The sequence below is a fragment of the Lithobates pipiens genome, unplaced genomic scaffold (assembly GCF_037356315.1).
Source record: "Lithobates pipiens isolate NorthernLeopardFrog02 unplaced genomic scaffold, aLitPip1_a1.2 Scaffold_8, whole genome shotgun sequence".
NCBI classification, from domain to species: Eukaryota; Metazoa; Chordata; class Amphibia; order Anura; family Ranidae; genus Lithobates; species Lithobates pipiens.
In genome coordinates, this window is record NW_027507903.1 from 182,982,820 (window position 1) to 183,003,443 (window position 20,624).

The following is a 20,624-nucleotide window of genomic DNA, read 5'->3' on the forward strand; positions in this document are numbered from 1 at the left end:
CCCAGTATTGTATGCATCAGAGAAATATATTCGTTTATTCAACACGTAATTATGCAACAAAACAAAAAAAAACTAAAACAAAGAAGCCTTTCCTCTTTCTTTCAGATGTTTGGATAACAGATCATGGTCAACCTAATTATATTATAATATATATATATTATATATATATATATATATATATGGAGGATTTAAACCGTTTAAATTAAACAGTGTATGTTTAGTATCACTTTAAGTAAAAATAGGAATTTAGATTTTTCTCTTCTTCCTTCTCTTAACTCAACGATCAGATAGAGGGAGGTGGGAGGGAGAATATTTTTAACATGGAGCTGGTCTTTAAATAGTAATTTATATCATAAATATGAAAACTAGCATTATTTTACTATTTTACCAATATCTTTTTGGATCTACATTTGAATGTCAGCCAAGTGTCTATTTCCTCTTTCAGTTACTTATCTTTATATATATATCTCCAATTTCACTGCCTCCAATATTCTTTACTATGCACATCTGAATCACACTGCTTTACAGTTTCTAAGGATGTATATTGGTACTTTGTGTACATGAAGGTCTTCTGCTGTATATAAAATAGTAGAGCTGCACGATTGTGGCTAAAATGAGCATGCTTAGACTACCCTGTTTCCCCGATAGTAAGACACCCCCGATTGTAAGACGTATCGGGAGTTTCAGAGGGGTCGGCTAATATAAGCCGTACCCCGAAAGTAAGACGTATGTCTTACTTTCGGGGAAACACGGGGGTATTGCCGCCTCCCTCTCATCTAGCTGCGCGCCGCCTCCTGCCCACGTCCGCACCGTCCCCCTCTCCATACGTCGCCGCGTCTGCCATTTCCCTCTGATCTTAATGAGCGCCGCCTCCTGCCCACGCCTGAGCCGTCCCCCTCTCCATACGTCACCGCGCCGTCCCCTGCACTTGTCACTGCCGCCTCCTGCTTAAAATACGGTAATGCACACAGTATTAATCATACATCAGTAAAACATACACACTGGCATACTGGGGTATCATCTGCTGTATGTAACCCAGTGGGTATCAGCAGGTGTCACACTGGATTAAATACAGCAGGTGGTACTGTATCACACATAAATCTGTTTTATCTTCCAGTATTCCACTGTTCGTTCTTACCATTTTTCATTGTTTTACATGTTATGCAATGTTGTAACAAGATATTCTTGGCACTTCCTTTTATAAAACTGTTTTGTGGTGAATACAATACTGTTCAGGTTGTTAATAAATGTTAATTTTATGGTTAAAACAAAAAATTCAAAAAATTTTTTCCAATATAAGACATACCCCGAAAGTAAGACATAGTGGGGCTTTTGGGGATAAAAAGAAAGTAAGACACTGTCTTACTTTCGGGGAAACACGGTAGAGATTGATTCTCGCAGCGTAACATGTTTCACATTATATAAAAACATTGGGCTAACTTTACCTTTTTTTTTATTCATTATATATGTATATTTTTTCCCAATAAATTTGCATTTGAAAGACCTCTGCGCAAAATACAGTGACATAAAATATTGCAACAACCACCATTTTATTCTCTAGGGGCTCTAACAAAAATATATCATGTTGGGGGTTCTAATTTTCTAGCAAAATGCTTTTTTTTTTTTTTTTTTTTAAGATCGGGAGGGGGTAGAATCTGAAATGATTTTTTAACGAATAATCGTGCAGCTCTACAAAATTGATTTACAATTTGGTGAAAACAAAAATCTATGAGAGGAAGTTCTAATCCACCTACGTTAGTTTTTTGTTTTTTTTTTATGATTCTATTCTCCATCTGTTACACAGTAAATCTACTATTTGCCCACATAAGATTACCAGTTGTGTGAAAAGGCTAAAATTACAATATATCGATATCATTACCATATACAGTAAATGTCATGTTTTAAGCATGACATTATCTACATTTTCATGTAACATTGGGGGGGGGGGGGGGGGAGGCACATTTTTAGCTGGAGTTAATAGTATAGATAAGTCTTAAATACATACATTTAGAAATCACACATCAATTATTCTAAGTTTTGAATTAAACTCATCTGAATAGCTTGTTCATAGTTCACAGTTTGTTGGTCTTTTAAAAAAAATGTCCTACATTAAAGTTACTGATTTAAAAAAGGTCTTTACAAACGATTGAAAAAAAAAAACAAAGAAAAAAAACAAACACTGCCTGGAAAAATACTGTGCCCCCCAAGTGTTAACATTGAATGACATTGGTGAAGAAGTTTTGAAGCAGCACAATTCTGCCCCCAAATGCAGTATGGTACAAGATGGAGATTTAAAAATTCAGGTCATTTTGAATCCAAGCTTTGAATACCAACCATATTTAAACCCATAACCGCATCTGAAGATCTGCATAACCAACTTATGAGACAAAAATTTTATCCAAGACTCAGAGCCAATATAATGAACAAACTACAATATTGTGTAAAAGTACAGTCACAAAATGACTGCCAGACTCCAGCTGTCATGAGACACTATCAAATTCTACAAGACTGGTGTAGACTTTTTAGTGTAGGCCAAATAATACTAAACGCATACTGCTAAAAAGACAGAAGAAAGTCCCATTTAAAAAATACATCAAAATTAATTGGATAGGTAATATGGGGAAACGGCTGCACAACATGGGTTGATGCAACTGTGTGTACTTCCAAACAACATAAAAATGGCATGTGCAGCAATTATATAGATTTTGATTTCAACAAAAAATACCCTTTGGCATCACTTGGGAACATTTGAAGATATTAAAATATACAATATTAACAAATGTGAAGAGTGTAGCTATAACCAATTTTTTTTGTTTTAAATAGAAACCCCATCAGGTTTTACAGCTATCTGGGGTTTCATTATAAAGATCCCTTCTCTGGGAAGGATTCTTTACCAGACAGGAAGTTAGGCTCTGCTGATAAATAAAACTTATAAAGCTTGCTCTGCATTCACTGGAGAATGGCACACTAACCCATTAACCAAACAACCTACAAGAAGACTAGTCTGTGTTGCTTCATTATCTGACAAAACTTTTTTTTCATAAAATGGGGAAAGATTGTTATTGTTTTTTCAGTTAGTTTACCAGACAGCATTCACCATATGAATCTGTCTTCAACTGATCATCTGCTGCTATATTCAATACAGCCAAGAGTGCATTTATTTAACAGTCAATGTAAACGACTATTGAACTATGTTGACACAGTTTCTATTTCCTCTAATTGTATTGCACCTATAACCCATCATGGCTGCAATGGCTCAATCAGTAGGTGGAGGCACTCTTTACTCAGGTTCACTATTTCCATTTTTTTTGTAAAGTATAAATCCATTTTGGCTCTTTTTTAAATCCCTAAAATCAGAACAAGTTTTGTTAATTTTGATCAAAACCTGTGTGAGATAATGCAGTTTGATTTGGTTTACCAGATAGCATTCACCACATGAATCTTTGGGTGTCTTCACTATCAGGCCAATGAAAAGTTTTATTTAAAAACAAGTGGAATGTAAATACATTGACAGTAACATAGAGTAACAACTCTAGAAGTAGCTTACTCACAGATGGAACTGGTGTATTTACTTTAAAGATAAGGAAGGGCAGGATAAAATACCGGAACTCCAATAGCTTTTGAGGAATAGTAGTACCCAATATACACACAGAGAACATCAGGAGCCACAGTATGGACTTGGACTTAAGAGCATCTACAAAGCTCCAAGCTGCAAATATATATCCAGGAACCAACAAATATCTGACCATGTCATGTCTCTGGAATATTTTTTTCCAAATGTAAAATGTGTAATGTCGATTATCGGCAATTAGGAATTTGTGAACATAAGTGAACTTCCATATTAAAAATAGGGACAGGCAAGCTACTAATGTGTATAGAAAAGGATGTTTCCAAACAGACTTGAGAAAGTCTACAAATTTCTGCGTTGAAATTAGGACTGGAAAGGAAAATACCATCGTAAAGGCAAGAAAATAAAAGAGCTGGGGGAAATTCAAACAGGCCTCATGATTGCTTCTGTCACCTATCACTATACCCCCATTGATTCCAATAAAAACTAGGAAACCTAGAACTAAGATGATATATGGCCAGGTTAACCTCAAGAGTGTCAGTATGTTCTTTGGATGCAAAGAGTATTGGATGAGGAATTTTACAGCTGCTGCCACTTCTGAAAAAGCACCTTTAGAGGAGACTTTTTCATCGGTCTTCTTCAGATGTGTCCTCCAAGCTTCTGTCACCGTTTCAGCTATAATATGTCCAACACAGAAAATAATCCAGATGATGTTTGTCTGCCGAAAACAAAATGCACAAAGCCCTAGAAGAGCTGCGCTTTTATGATTACCATAGAGGCACATTAAATAAGTGAAAAGGACAAAAAATGTAGATCCTGCATCCGTGTAGTAGAGGAATGTGAAAAAATATAAAGTGGGAAATACATAAAGTGTAAAGGTGAATAATATTTTTTTCATAACAGAAACCTGGAAAAAAAAAAAAAAATATGAAACATTTAAATGTCAGCCTATCAGAGATGTTCATCTTCAGTCTAATGCTGTCTATAATTACAATCCTAATTCCAAAAAAAGTTGGGACACTGTAAAAACTACATAAAAACAGAATGCAATGATTTGCACATATCAAACTCTTATTTTATTAATAACACAAAAAACATATCAAATGTTTAAACTGAGGAAAATATACAATTTTAAGAAATAAGGTAATTTTGAAATCGATGGCAGCAACAAATCTCAAAAAAGTTGGGACAGGGGGATAAAAAGCTTGCAAAGTAAGAGAGATACCAACAAGGAAGAGTTGGAAGAACATTTTGAAACCAGGTTGATTGGCAACGGGTCAGTAACAGAGGTTCACCAATCTGTGAAAAGTTGCATCTAAAAATTATTGAATAAATTTCAGAATATTGTTCCTCAAAATAAAATTGCAAAGACTTTAAAATATGGCATCATCTATGGTATATCATCGAAAGATTCAGACAGACAATCTGGAGAAATCTGTGCACAAGGAACAAGCCGAAATGCAGTATTGAATGCCCATGATCTTTGGATCCTCAGATGTCACTACATTAAAAACAGGCATGATTCTGTGATGGACAGAATCATGGGCTCTGGAATACTTGCAAAAATCACTGTATAAAAACATAGTTACCCATGCCATCCAAAAATGCAAGGTAAAGCTCTATCATGAAAAAGAAAAAGCCATATCTGAACATGATAAAAACAGAAAGTTTCCCAGCACACTTACCAGCTAGCCTGCAAAGAAACCAAAGTAACCCTGTCTAACATTTCATGTTTAAGACAGAGAGCTTAGTTGGACATATATGTGAAAGCCACAGTGCTTTACCAAGGCTCCTCTGTATACTGCAGCCCTAACTCCATAGGGTCACCAAGGAGTGTGTCACTAAGGAGCAGATATAGCTGGGCCAAAGCTCATTTAAAATGGTCTGTTGCAAAGTGGAAAACTGTTCTGTAGTCAGACAAATCAAAACAACTTTTTTTTTTTTTAGCAACCATGGGCACCATGTTCTCCGGACTAAAGACAAGATGGACCTTCCAGCTTGTTATCAGTGCTCAGTTTAAAAGCCTGCATCTCTGATGGTATGGGGGTGCATTAGTGCCTATAGGATGAGCAGCTGGCACATCTCAAGAGGCACCATCAATGCTGAAAGATATATCCAAGTTTTATAGCAGCATATGCTCCCATTCAGATTACATTTTCAGGAAAGGCCTTGAATTTAAAAACAGGATAATGCTAAACCGCATACTGATTCTATAATGTTATGGCTTCGTAGTAGAAGAGTCTAGGTGCTTAACAGGCCTACCTGCAGTCCCGTCCTTTCACCAACTGAAAATCATTGGCGCATCTTGAAATGGAAAATTTGACAAAGACGACCCAGGACTATTGAGCAGTTAGAATTCTTTATCAGGCAAGAAGGGGACAACATTTAAGCAACTGGTCTCCTCAGTTTCCAGATGTGTACACAGTTTTAAAAGAAGTGGGGATGCTACACTGTAGTAAACATGGCCCTGTGCCAACTTTTTTGAGATGTGTTTCTGCCATCAATTTTAAAATGATCTTATTTTTTTTCTTAAAATGTCTCATTTTAAATAATGGATATGTTTTCTATTAGGAATAAAACATGGCTTTATGAGATTTGCAAATCATTGTTTTATGAAGATTTTACAGTGTACCAACTTTTTAAGAATTGTGGTTGTAGTAAATAAAAAAGCAGTACATTTTTTTTTTTGAATTATGTATCAAATTATTGCAGCGTTAAAAATAATGCACACATGCTCACACTCTTGCAAGACTATGGGGGTTATTTAGGAAAGGCAAATCCAATTTGCACTACAAGTTCACTGCAAGAACAAATGCTTTTTTTTTTTTTTTCTTGCATGTCCCCCTCGGATTTACAGCGGCTGCACTTCCAAGTGCACTTGTAGTGCAAAGTCGATTTACCTTTCGTAAATAACTCCCTATGTGCCTTGTTTTTTGTTTCCAAGAAGGATTCGAAAGTAGCTGTTCAAGCACAGAGATCAGGGATCTTTTATGACCTCTTGACTTCAGCTCCTCTTCTGCAGAGTCCAAAGAATATAAGCTTTCCACATCTCTCAGTATCATGTTACTATGCTTCTAAATGGTGCCCATTACTGCACAAAACAATGTGGCACCCCCCAGTATTGCCTTGTGTTCTGCCTTCTCGTTTGATAGACAGGTGCATTTTTTTTAATCAAGTGGCTTATAAAAGCAAGTAAGGAACAGGACAAAAGGGAGTGCTAGAAATACCTTATTAGGCTCCCGATTCCTGGCAAAGAAAAGAAAATTCCTACAGAGAGCTTCCCATGTAGGGAATGATAAGATCAGTTCCCTCAGATTGTAGCAGCATCCTCCAATACAGAGGTAAATACTAGGCAACGTGGCATTTGGACAATATGAAATATGGATAGTACAAAAAGTAACACATATTAGCAATTATGCAATTTTGGGGTGTTTGTATTAAGAGAGATAGATATATATATATATATATATATATATATATATATATTTCCCCCAGTATTTGTAAAATTGTGAGGGGGAAAAAAATGTAAAAGTTAGCAGCTACAAATACTGTAGCTGCTGACATTTAAAAATAACACTTACCTATCCCAGGATCCATGGATGTCCTCATCCGACGTGGGCAGCCAACTGTGACTCCTTGCAGCTTCACAGCTGGCTGCCCACAGCATATGTGACAACCACGCTGCATGTCTTGAATGGTCCTGGAGCTTCCTGGGACCTGTAAAGTGTCCCAAGAGTCTGTGGGGGAAGTGGGCAGCAAATTTCGGCTCTAGTTCCATTTCTAAATCTGTAGGTACTTTAATGTGACCACATAACACAGATTATTTCCTTGGTCTTAACTGTATCTAATGCTTATACATGATCAAAGGGTATGTTTAGTCATCCTCATTGGCTTTATCAAATAAAAATAAAATGGTTATTACACCTGCCGGACTACTTGCTGTATATTTTCTGAAATGTCCATGCAGATATTATATAGGAGAAACACAGAAACTAAAGGACTACCTTGCTAGACATAAATGTTCCATTAGGGACAAGCATACATAATTACCTGTGTATCGGGCAGGCTGAATATTTTATTATTAGTTTTAACGGAAAGTTCCTTTCCTTTGTATATTCAGTGCGTCTTACCTGGAGAAGGGCAGACTTTGCCAGAAAGCTTGTATGTACAGTGTATAATAAACGGTTTATAATATTTTCACCAATAAAATGAAAGTATAGTGCTGCAACCAGAGACTTTGACCATAAAGTATGAAGAGCTATTTAGGTTAGGAGTGTGAAGCAAGGAGACCAATTTGGAGAATGGCTGAATATTGGATCCTATGCTGACATAACTGGTACTTGATGCAGTACTTAGAAGAAAAAGGGATTATACCATTAAAAGCTTGACTCCTCCCACTGGTTCTTCATAATAGTTGCAGTTTGCTGAGATAAAAAGAATGGAAGCCAAGCAGAAAAAAAAAGTACTTTTTTGCTATTTAGGCTTCCTCACTACACATACAAAGTATAAAAACAATAATATGGTCCTTTATTAAAGGCAATATGCAATGTCCAGTAATCTACCTCCTAGAATGTATTTTTTTTTTTACGGTCCTGCTTTCGCATATCACTAGGTGCTGTTAAAGCAGAATGTCATCCAAAAGTGGAACTTCCGCTTTAGGCACTCCTTGTCCATCACCTCACCGCCTAGGCAGCGATTCCCTCCCCTCTCTGCAATCTTCTAGGACATGTCGCAGGTCCCAGAAGATTGCCTGGCCACTAAAAGAGTGCAGCGTGACTCGCAAATGCACAGGGCGCACCCGGCTGTGGAGCCGCAAGCTGTCACAGCCGGGTGGCCACATTTGCAATTCCGGCACTGCGGAGAGGAGCAAGGTTTCGGACGACCGCATCACTGGACTGTGGGACAATAGAGTCTCTTCAGTCTCAGTCATTTATTAAAAGTCAGCAGTTAAAAAAACCTACGAGTGGAACTCTGCTTAAAACTAAAATGTACGTACTTAATTACAAAGAAAATAGGATTTTTTTTGTACTCACCGTAAAATCCTTTTCTCTGTAATTCACTGACCAACACAACTCCTCTCTTAGCCATTGGGTTGTTATGCCACCTTTAGGAGAATACTAGGCATTACATGTTATGTAAAACACAGAACTTTCCAGTTCTGCCCAAGGGGCGGTCCCTTAGGCAACAACCCCACAGCCTGCAATGCAGTCATCAGTACATCAACAAGCAGTATAACGTAAAGAAAAGCAGGAGGGGCGGGTGCTGTGTCGGTCGGTGAATTACAGAGAAAAGGATTTTACGGAGAGTACAAAAAATCTTATTTTCTCTTATATTCACAGACCGACACAGCTCCTCTCCTAGCCATTGGGATGTCCCCAAGCAGTGCCAAACGAGGGGTGGGAAAACAGCATAAAACTTCATCTACCATGGCAAGTGGGAACTAGTGTAAATTTACCCCCATAAACAACAGGGCGTGGAAAAAAAAACCACCACAAAAACAGGGTACCCTCAACAGGAGGGACTACGCACAACCGAACCAAAAACTGTGGAAACTAATGCAACAGTGCATTAACTTAAAGGTATTGCGTTTTTACCCAAAAAAAAAAAAAACTGGAAAAAAGGGAATTATTGCTAACACAATTGCAACTATACAGCCGCCTGCAAAACTTGGTCAAAACAGGCATCAGCCGATGCACGGACATCTACCTTGTAGAACTTGGTAAACGTGTGGACAGACAACCAGGTTGCCGCTTTACACACTTGAGCAACAGACGCTTGGCGTCGGAAGGCCCAAGATGTTCCGATTGCCCTTGTGGAATAGGCCATGACCGGAAAGGGGGGCACCTGCCCCTTCTAGGCGTAGGCTTGTACTACAATCTGTCTGATCCACCTGGAAATGGTGGCCGACGAGACGGCCATGCCTTTCTTTGGAACAGCCACCGAAACAAACAGTGAGTCCGACTTCTGAAAGGGAGCCGTGGCAGACAAATACACTTTAAGAGCCCGAACCACGTCTAGAGCGTGAAGGGCCACTTCCTTGGGATGTGTCGGCTTAGGAAACAAGGATGGTAACACAATGTCCTCATTGATGTGAAACACCGGGACCACCTTCGGAAGAAAGGACGGTTGCGTACGCAACACCATCTTATCCTTGTGGATCACCAGATAGGGCGACTTGCAAGACAAAGCCGACAGTTCCGAAACCACCCTGGCCGATGTAATGGCCACTAGAAAGACCACTTTCTGGGAAAGAGTCAACAGGGGAATCTCCCTGATATTTTCAAATGGCGGTTTTTGAAGCACCGATAACACCAGGTTCAGATCCCAGGGGGGTAACGGTGGACGCACCGGAGGGAATACATGTCGCACCCCCTGAACAAAAGTACTCACTAGTACTAGCACATTTCCTGTTCCTGTGAAGTCACGACCAGCTGCTTCTTGTTTTCTGCCTCCTGGTTCCCAGCATTCATGATTTTCACCACATACTGAACTCATCTAACTTAACCTTAATTTTTGGGATCGTGGAATAAGATGTGTATATGTGAATACTGCTTTTCATTACGGTGAGCTGATCCATTAAAAGGAGGAGTATTCTGAGGAGATTGAGGATATATTTACAACGCTTTAATTAAGCTTTCATCTGGTAAGCGCACACACTATAAAGGTGACGGGCACTTGTGCGCATTTTGAGTGTGTGTAACCACCGTGGTGTTTTTACATAGGATCGCAACTGTGGATTATCTATGGACTCTTTCATGAACTCTTTAATTATGAATTCATATTAATTGTCATTTTTTATCCATAAGTTTTGAATATATCAAACTATTTATAATCTTCATTTTATTTTTTTATTTTGGATAGTTAACGTATAGATTATTTTCTTGTTGGCGCAGCTTTTTGTATTTCCTTATTGTTGTTAGGTGTGTGTATCTCACTTATTGCTGCTGCCTTCTTTATAGATTATTATTTTTTTTTTTTGTTTTGTTTCACTCAAGCGCAGTTTATTTTTCCTTTACTCACTAGTGAGTGAGATGCCAAAGGTCGTTGAGAAAAAAAAAAAAAAAAAAAAAAAGACAGCCAAGGCTGATATTTGTCCTTTAATGGTGCTTAACACCAATTTCTGATCCACCCATTGCTGAAGAAACAGGATCCTGGATATAGAAAAGGAGCGCAGATGCCATCCTTTCTCCTCACAAATGGAGATGTATGCCTTCCAGGTACGACGGTATATCTTCCGGGAAGAAGATTTTCGTGCCCTTAACATAGTTGGGATCACTGAGTCCGACAGACCCCGGTTCCTCAACACCTGGCTCTCAATAGCCATGCTGTTAAAGCCAGCGATGGTAAAGCAGGATGGAGAATCGGACCTTAAGACAGAAGGGCCTCTCGCAACGGCAGTCGCCATGGGGCGTCTGCCACCAGGAGCACTAGGTCTGCGTACCAAGGACGCTGAGGCCAATCTGGGGCAACCAGAATTACCAGGATCCCCTCGACTCCCACTCTCCGAAGCAGACGTGGTAACAGTTACAGTGGAGGAAAGGCGTAGATCAGCTGGTACTGATCCCACGGAGCCACCAGCACGTTGGACGCATCTACCCACGGATCTCTTCTCCTAGACATGAATCTCGGCACCTTCCGTTTGAGAGGGGAGGCCAGAAGATCCACGTCTGGTGTACCCCATCGCAGGCACAGTAGCCTGAATACCTCCAGATGCAACGCCCATTCTCCTGGGTCCAGCATCTGGCGACTTAGGTAGTCCGCCTGCCAGTTCTCCACTCCTGGGATGTAAATGGCCGACAGAGCCAGTACATGTCGCTCTGCCCACCGAAGTATGTGAGCGACCTCCCGTGTGGCGACTGAGCTTCTTGTTCCTCCTTAGTGATTGACGTATGCCACTGCATTGGCGTTGTCTGACTGGATCCTGATCGGACGCCCTTGCAGTCTCATCGACCATGTGGAGAGGCATAGCCTGATCGCCCTTAGTTCGAGCAGATTTATCGGCAACTTAGATTCCTCCGTTGACCAGAAGCCCTGAGCCGACTGAACCCCTATCACTCCACCCCAGCCAGATAGGCTGGCGTCCGTTGTGATCCCCGTCCATTTCAGAGGTAGGAACGACTTCCCAGATTGAAGCACCGGGGAACTCAGCCACCAGACCAGGGAATCTCTGACCAACTGGCTCACCTGGATCTATCGATCCAAGGACAACGGAGATTTGTCCCACTTCGTCAAAATCTCCTTCTGCAGAACTCTGGTGTGGAACTGGGCATATGGTACTGCCTCAAAAGGAGGCCACCATGAGACCTAACACTCGCATGCAGAAGCAAAGCGACAACCACTTGCGGTTCATCAGCAGTTTCACCACTCTGAGAGTCTGCAGCTTGTCTGAAGGGAGAAACACTCTCGCTTCCATGGAGTCCAGCAGTAAGCCTAGGTACTCCAAATGCTGAGTCGGTACGATCACCGACTAAGTTCAACAGTCACCCAAATTCTTGCAGGGTCTGAATTGTGATGGCCACATCCTCTTCTAATTCTGAGGCGGAAGCTGCTCTCAGGAGGAGATAGTCTAGGTAACCTACGAACGCGATCCTGCATTGCTGCAGCAACGCCAAAACTGGAGCCAATACCTTGGTAAAGACTCGAGGGGCTGATGCCAAACCAAAAGAGAGAGCCACAAACTGGTAGTGGGTTTCCCTGACTGCAAACCGCAGAAATTTTTGATGCCGAAGGCATATGGGTATGTGCAGGTATGCATCCTGGATGTCTTGGGACGCCAGGGAGTCCCCTTGATGGAGTGCAACGACTACTGAGCGAACCGATTCCATTCTGAACCTCTGCACTTTCACAAAGTGATTGAGGGCTTTTAGATCCAAGATTGTAGTTCCCAAGAGGAAAGGGGTACGTCCAAACAGGTTTGAGTAGAACCCCTGGAAACGTTCCGACTCCAGAACAGGCACAATCACCCCGCGATTCAGCAGGTCCCTTACCGCCCCCAATACCAGTTTCTGAAGCCATGCTGACCCTACCCTGTCTGCCACCCGAAGGGGACTTAGGGCAGTGACAGTCCCACCCTCCTTACTGCTGCTGGCTGAGGGGCTTTCCCCCAGGACTCACCACCCTGAAAGGTTCTGCGCTATCCAGCAAGTAGTGCCTGTGGTCTCTGTTGGCTCCTAGGTGCAGAGGAATCCACTGCGTCAGTGGAAGCTACTGCTAATGGCACTGAAACCGGTCTGCAATGTGCTCAGGCTCAAAGGAAATGGCTGTCCAGCGTCCAGTATAAGGACATAAAACACTGGGAAAATGGTCGCCGGAACACAGGGACACATGCTGCTGCTAGAGAAAGCTGAAAAACGTGGTCAGGCTTCTAGAAAATGGCTGCCGGCGTCCAGTATAAGAACAAATCACAGGGAAAATGGCCGCCAAAACACAGGAGATCGTGCTTCCCCTTGTCCACACCTAAGATGGCCGCTGACACTGAAACCACGAGGGACAGAGCAGAAAGAAATGGCGGTGATCATCGTTGCAAGGGACACAGGCACAGCCTCACAGGGACATGAGAAAACAGGACTCAGGACACAGCCAATCAGCGCAGCCCCCCCACAGGTGGGAGCCCTTGCTCATGACACACACCACTCAGCAGCCACATGCAGCGAGAGAAGAGAGGGAGGTGAGGGAGGTGAGGGACCCCCGAATCGACCTCCCAGGGAATGCCCGGCTGCTCAGCCCCACCGAGGCAGGGAGAGCTGTACTTAGCAGTCCTGAAGAGCTGGGAGACATTCCATTACAGACCCACTCTCTGATCAGTACAGGGTGGCTGCTGGCCTCGGCACACTGACGCAGATATCAGTAGCCCGATAATATGTGCGCACTGGAGCATAAAAGCTCACCGACCACCTGGAGCTGAGGTTTCGTTGTGGCCGACCCAGTGTGGAGTTCTGGTCTGTACATGCTCAAAAGGCCGGACTGGGGAGACTACAAGGATAAGGGTATCCAGCCTGTCACCCAGCCGGCTGTTGATAGCAGATCACAGAATCTATCATCTTGTCTGCAGAAAAAAAAAAAAAGACGGACCAAGGGGCCTGTCAGGGTTCCTAGGTCCTTCTCCATCACTAGGTAAAATAAAACGGATGACTGCATGGCAGGCTGTGGGGTTGTTACCTAAGGGACCGCCCCTTGGGCAGAACTGGAAAGTTCTGTGTTTTATATAACATGTAATGCCTAGTATTCTCCTAAAGGTGGCGTAACAACCCAATGGCTAAGAAGAGCTGTGTCAGTCGGTGAATATAAGAGAAAAAACATTTTAGTCTGTTTACATACCTTGTCACACAAGCACTTTTATAAGCAAAGGCTAATTTGTTTCATTTTTATTTAACTGGTGTCGTAGCTCTAGTCAACTCTTTCAATTAATCATTGCTGCTTTGAGAGCCAAACCCATCAATGATAAATGTTGGAAGTCAAAGCGTGTTCCTTAGACACTTACCCTTGTGTGTAACTTGTTAAGGATTAAATAGAACATGTACAAGTTGCCCAGACTGAACAGAAGGTTAATAAATCGCAGCATTCCGGTGGAGCAGACAACATTCTTGCTCCAGCCAAACAGCCAGGCAGCAGGTTTCACAATACCCACAGAAGTCAGATACAGGCCAGGCAAGGTTGTGATCATGGGATCCCACTGAGAAAAAAAAAAAGAGAACAAGAGACAAATTAAAAAGAAAGATAAAACATTACCAGTTAAATTATTGTTTTATTTGAAGTAAATCTGTCTCACACCTGGTAAGTAAAAGTTACCTTTACCTACAACAAAAGTATGTCCAGATGATTGTTCAATACAGATATACAGGCAACCAATGATTCTAAAGCTGAAAAGGTTTTACCTTAAAAGTGATTGTTATTTTAATAGAAAAAACAAACAGACTTTACAAACATATTATACTTACCTGCTCTGTAAAGTGGGTTATGCACAGAACAGCCCTGATACTCCTCTTTGAGTCCCTTGCTGGATCTACAGACCCCCCCCCCATTGAGTGGGGGCACCCGAGCAAAGTTGCAGCTATGGGGGCACCTGATCTGAGCTGCATCTTTGAGTATCCGTTCAAACACGGAGTTGTGGATCGGCTCTGTCCCCTCTATCTACCGTTTGGCTGAGTTTAAATGACAGCAGTGGGAGCCAATCGCGCGGCTGCTGTGTCTCAGCCAATCAGGAGGTCGACTGAGGATGTCATGGACATTGCTGGATAGAGATGGGGCTTAGGTATATATTATGGGGGGCTGCTGCACACAAGGTTTTTTATCTTAATGCATAAATGAAGTAAGCTAAAAAAAAAAAAAAAAAAATTCTTCCTTTACAACCCCTTTAAAATCAATCATTCTACATTAAGGTAAAATGCCTGCTGTGTCACAGAATCCCTCCCCACCAGCCTTATATTTACCCAAGCTCATTCTTGATCCAGCACTGTTCATGAGAGCAGCAGCCCTCTCTGCGCTTCCTCCTAACAGGGCAGACTGATAGCAGTGGGTGCCAACGGCTCCCGCTGGTGTCAACCAATGTCTGCGTGAGGAAACAGGAGGCAGAGGGCCGAGCCACATTGTCTGTGTCAATAGACAATAGACGTAGACAGGGCAGCTTAGGAGCAAGCCTGTACAAGTGCCCCCCATAGAAAGCAGCTTTCTACAGGGGTGCTCGGCTGGGTGCCAGCGGGCGACCTGAAGAGGATTAGGGCTATTCTGTGAAAAAACACTGCACAATAACGTGTTATTTTGTTATTTTTAACGTGTAACTTTGCTGTGAAAGTTACAAAAGAGCAAGAGTACAGATCTGCTTCTAAACACATTGAGATGCAGATGCCAACCTAAGAATTAGTCTAAATGTATAGTTAGATAATATCAATATATTATCGCTTCAGTCTATTATCTATATTCTCAAAACAATTTCAGCTTAAATATTGAGCTTTCAAAAAAAACAACTGTTAAATAGATAGTGTGGTGTAGTTATGTTTTATAAATAAATGCATTGAAATTTACATTTACAAAAATTCAGTGATACAGCTGCAAAGAAGAGCCACTCTGTACTCCCTGGCCATCCTTAAAACAGTTCATGGTGAATGGTCTGGCAGAAAGAAGTAGAGCTGAACAACTCTTCTGGTTTCCCATACCCACTAAACAAAACAACATCTGCTAATCAATTCCAAAGTAAATTCTGTGTACAAGCTACGGACATTTAAGAATTTACATGTAAACGTCCAAGAGGGGGATAGCAGCAAGCACAAAAGAAGGCAATAGGCCAACCTTATATTAAAAATTTAAAGCGTAATAGTGCAGCGCTCAAAGCAATTAAATATGCAAGTGACTACCAAAGTGCTAAGACTTAATCTACAACAAACATAATAAAAATAATTCACATACAGTGGATAGAAAAAAAAAAAAAAAAGTCTACACACCCCTCTTAAAATGTCAGGTTTCTGTAATGTAAAAAAAAATTAGACAAAAGATAAATAATTTCAGAACTCTTTCCACCTTTAATGTGACCATGTTAACCACTTTCAGACCGGACCATTTTGCTGGCCAAAGACCAGAGCACTTTTTGCGATTCGGCACTGCGTCACTTTAACTGACAATTGCGCGGTCGTGCGATGTGACTCCCAAACAAATAGAGATTTCTTTTGGTGGTATTTGATCACCTCTGCGGTTTTTATTTTTTGCTCTATAAACAAAAAAAGAGCGACAATTTTGAAAAAAAAAAAAAAAGCATTATTTTTTTACTTTTTGCAATAATAAATATCCCCCCAAAAATGTATAAAAAAAATTATTTCCCCTCAGTTTAAGCCGATACGTATTCTTCTACATATTTTTAGTAAAAATCGCAATAAGCGATTGATTGGCTTGCGCAAAAGTTATAGCGTTTACAAAATAGGGGATAGTTTTATGGCATTTTTATTAATAACTTTTTTTTTTCTAGTAATGGTGGCGATCAGCGATTTTTATAGTGACTGCGACATTATGGCGGACCCATCGGACATTTTTGACACTGTGTAAATGACACTGGCAGTGAAGGGGTTAACCACTAGGTGGCAGTGTAGGAGTTAAGTGTCTCCTAGGGGCGTGGCTGTGTTTTACACATCACTGATCTCTGCTCCAATCACAGGGAGCAAAGATCAGTGACACCGTTGCTAGGCAGAACAGGGAGATGCGTGTTTACCTTAGCATCTCCCCGTTCTTCCTCCCTGTGAGACGATCACGGGTATCCCTGCGGTGATCGAGTCCACGGGACCCGCAATCAGACTCACGGAGGTCCCGATTGGCGTGCACGCAATTGCATGGCGGCAAATTTAAAGGGACATATCTGTACGCCCATTTGCCTGTCCGTGCCATTCTGCCGATGTACATCGGCGTGCGCCGGTCGGGAAGTGGTTAAAAAGGAGTCAGCGCACACACAAAAATGCACTGGACTGCACCAAAAACGCACTGGAACACATCAAAAACACACATGCAGAAAAGCATCCTGACTGCGTTTCTATGGTGTGAACTGGCACAAAGTGAGGCTAGAACTTACTGCAGTCATATTGACAATACATGCAAATTGTTTCAGGTCAGTGCCTCAAAAAAGTACAGCAGCCATTGAATTAGCACAACAGCCAGCTTGAGGTGATTGTAGCCGTATTTGTGCACTTGTGAAATCTAAACTGTACGTGATATTTTTATTTGTAATAAACATGAAAAATGTTAATTTATTTTAGTGTGAATAAAATAAAAAAGGACAGTGCCCAATTTTTTCATAACAGCCAGGAAACCTACCTGTACAGATGGAAAATGTCAGCAACAAATGCCTCCATACTTTCTCAATATCTTGTCAGAGAAGGGGGGGGTGCCCTCCGGCACATACCCACAGAAGCCTACCAAAACTTTCAGTAACAGGCAAATGCCAGGGTGATGCGACAGGCAAAGCTTCTAGGTAGTGTCAGAACTTTCAACTAATCTCTGCTCCCACACATTCTTTAACGCCAGATCAATATAGGCGGCCTTGCTAGCTATTAGAAATGTGCAGGAGGAAGGAAGAAAAACTGAGATTTGTGACCTAGTAATGCTTGCAGTGGTGCTCCAAGCAAAGGAGTGTATACAGGCCCACTGGTACTAAAAGAAAGGGGTGCTGACTGAACTTATCACCATCCAGTAGTGTGTAGCATACTTGGGGGGGGGGGGGGAGAATCACCACTCAACCCTATCCAGTCTATGTGGTTAACATGTATAAGATGGCCTTTGCCATGCACCACTCGACAAGCCACACCCTCTGACATGTTTCTTCCCATCCACTGGGGCTTAGTCAGAGGTAAAGAGCAGAGGCAGGATGGAAGAACTTATGCATCACTGGCTGTGAAAATTAGATAATGAACATTAAGGTAATGAAGTAAATTGATAGGAAATGGGGAAAACAAAAAAGAAGAAAAATAAATAAAAGAAGAAGAAGGACAGTATGTGAGAGAGAGAGAGAAAATGCAGAAAAGTAATGCAAAGTGAAACGTTTAAATAAGGATTAAAAAGTGAAAAATAAAAAATCTTGTGCGAGGATAAAATATAAGAATTGAATGGTGATCATAAAGAAAGGTTATCGTACGTTACATAAAAAAAGATTTTTCACTTTTTAATTCTTGTTTAAATGTTTCACTTTGCATTGCTTTCCAGTAGAGCTGTACAATTAATCTTTAAAAAAATTGTGATCTTGATTCAACGCCCCTGACAATCTCTTTTGCAGAGTTTTCACATAACAAGTGGAGAGACTTATCCGCTCACTCAGCTGTCAAAAGAAAACATCCAGGCAGTCTGTCAAGTTTTTAACATCAAACATTGTAACTAAGCTTCCTTCTTAGATCAAAAGGGAGAAACTTCTGTATGTAAATAAAAAATCCAGTTTAACCACTTAAAATCTAAATCTTTTTCTGACACCTGTTTAAGTTAAAATGAATATCTTTTGCTAGAAACTTACTTGGAACCCCCAAACATAATTTTAGCAGAGACCCTAGGGAATAAAACGTCAATTGCTGCAATATTTTATGTCACACTGTATTTGTCCAGTGGTCTTTCAAATGCAATTTATTGGAAAAAAATGCACTTCAATGAATAATATAAAAAAATGAAACAGTAAAGTTAGCTCCTTTTTTTTTGTTTTAACGTGAAAGATGATGTTGCGCCACGAGAATCGTGATCCATCTTCTAAGCAAAAAAAAAAAATAAAAAAAAAAAAATTGTGATTCTCATTTTAGCCAGAATCATGCAGCTCTACTTTCCAGCATTATTTCTCACATCCCAAACATTCACTCATTCCTTTTGTATCTTCCTCTCGCATACTATAATTTTTTTCTTTCAGCTTTGAACTTGAATTTTCTAATTTCTTACTTCATTACCCTAATGTTCATTGTCTAATTTTCATGTCCAGTAAAGCAAAAAGTTCTTCAATCCTGCCTCTGCCTTTTACATCTATGACTAAGCCCCGGTGGATGGGGTGAAACATGTCAGAGGGTGTGGCTTATGAAGTGGTGCAAGGCTGAGGCTATCTTATACATCTTAACCACAGAGTGGATAGGGTTGAGTGGCAAGTTCTCCAAGTAACCTGAAATTTGTAGTTGTGGAGGCTGCTGCAAGTATATACATATTCTAGTGCTTGCATTTTAAACCTGGAGCAACTCACCCTCCCCTGCACAAACATGCTCTTCTTAAAAAAAAAAAAAAAAAAGAAGAAGAAGAACTGGGAGGTGAGAAGATACTGCCAACTCACAGCTATGTGTAACAAAAATGAATAAAGTATTTTTTTTTTAATAGAATATTTTCAAAAGGTGCTGCTCTACTAGCTGTATCATAAAAGTGGCAGGCAAACTGAGCTCCCGGGAGCAACTACACCAGGGGAGGCCAACCAGTGGCCCGGGGGAGCCCTTTGATGTGGCCCGCAACCTCCTGCTCTGGAATGGCAGGTTAGCAAGCCCAGATTGCAAGTTGCCGACCTGTCATACCACATCATCGGTGTTGTGAATGAAGCTGGTGGTAGAGAAAGAGAACGGCTGCAGAGCAGAGCCCAAAAGCCAATGCTTCCTGTACAGAGCCGACTTTTGCCACAGGCAGAGTCTATGGCAATGTTCAGTTAACCCACAGGATAGACACAGGTGCACTATGCTGTACCCGCGGTGTGGGTAATCATCAGTGTGAAAGCAGTTTAGGCCCTTTTCACACGATCGGCCCTGCTCAAATCGGACCCTCAATTCCCCTCTACAGAGCGGCAGATGTAAGCAGACTTTTGTCCGTTTACTCCGCCTGCCTCCAATCCGTTCCTAAAAAGCCGATAAAAAAACTAGAAGGGAGTTCGCCCCCTTCCATCTAGGTGGATCGAATTGGAGGGACTATAGATTAGCCGTGACCTTTCATCCGCCCATTGTGGCCCACGACTGGTTACCAAGTTGCTTAAGTGGCCCTCGCTCTTCAGAAGGTTGGGCACCCCTGTACTACACCTACTAAGCACTGTTTGAGAGACCCAGACCTGTATTAATCAATTACCAACACCCATTGATTTAGGCTCTGTAAAAGGAAAATCCCTTTAAGCTGCAATATAAGAGATGAGATAATCTTTAGTGTTCTCCATTGACTTAATGGTTGTTTTAAATTCGTTTTGTTATGGTTTGGCACATACCTGAGGCCCTAAAAGTTTATCTCTAAAGTTACTTAAAAATTATTAAACTTCTACTTTTCATAAAAATGTAAAACTACTGTCCCTTAAAATTCTAATGAGAAAATTAACCTTTTAACAATACTGTAACAAAAGGTTAAAGAAAATAGATAAAATGAAAGAGAAAAAAAAAAAAAAAAAAAAGTACAGCTATTGAAAGGCAGTTAACTGTGTGGGAAAATTACTTTTTACTCAACTACATTCACACATATTCTTTTCTTTCGGGAAGGCTCTACAGATTGTCACAAGCAGAAAATGTCCACATTAATGTGTCAGAAATGATTAAATCATATTCATACCCTTGCTGGTGTTCTCCTTTGACTAAATGGTTGTTTTAAATTAATTTTTTAT

At 41.0% G+C, this 20,624-nt stretch overlaps 1 protein-coding gene across 2 annotated transcripts in view; it reads right to left on the reverse strand.

Moving 5' to 3' along the window:
• Positions 1 to 1,937: 1,937 nt before the first annotated feature.
• ALG10 (ALG10 alpha-1,2-glucosyltransferase) overlaps positions 1,938 to 20,624 on the reverse strand; it is a 33,163-nt gene continuing 14,476 nt past the window's right edge. For both annotated transcript variants that reach the window (XM_077471395.1, XM_077471394.1), the window contains exons 3-4: positions 14,049 to 14,240; positions 1,938 to 4,475 (exon numbers count right to left, since the gene is read on the reverse strand). In XM_077471395.1, coding sequence (XP_077327521.1) covers positions 3,429 to 4,475; positions 14,049 to 14,240 — 1,239 coding nt within the window. In that variant the 3' untranslated portion in view covers positions 1,938 to 3,428. The remainder of the gene's footprint in view (positions 4,476 to 14,048; positions 14,241 to 20,624) is intronic.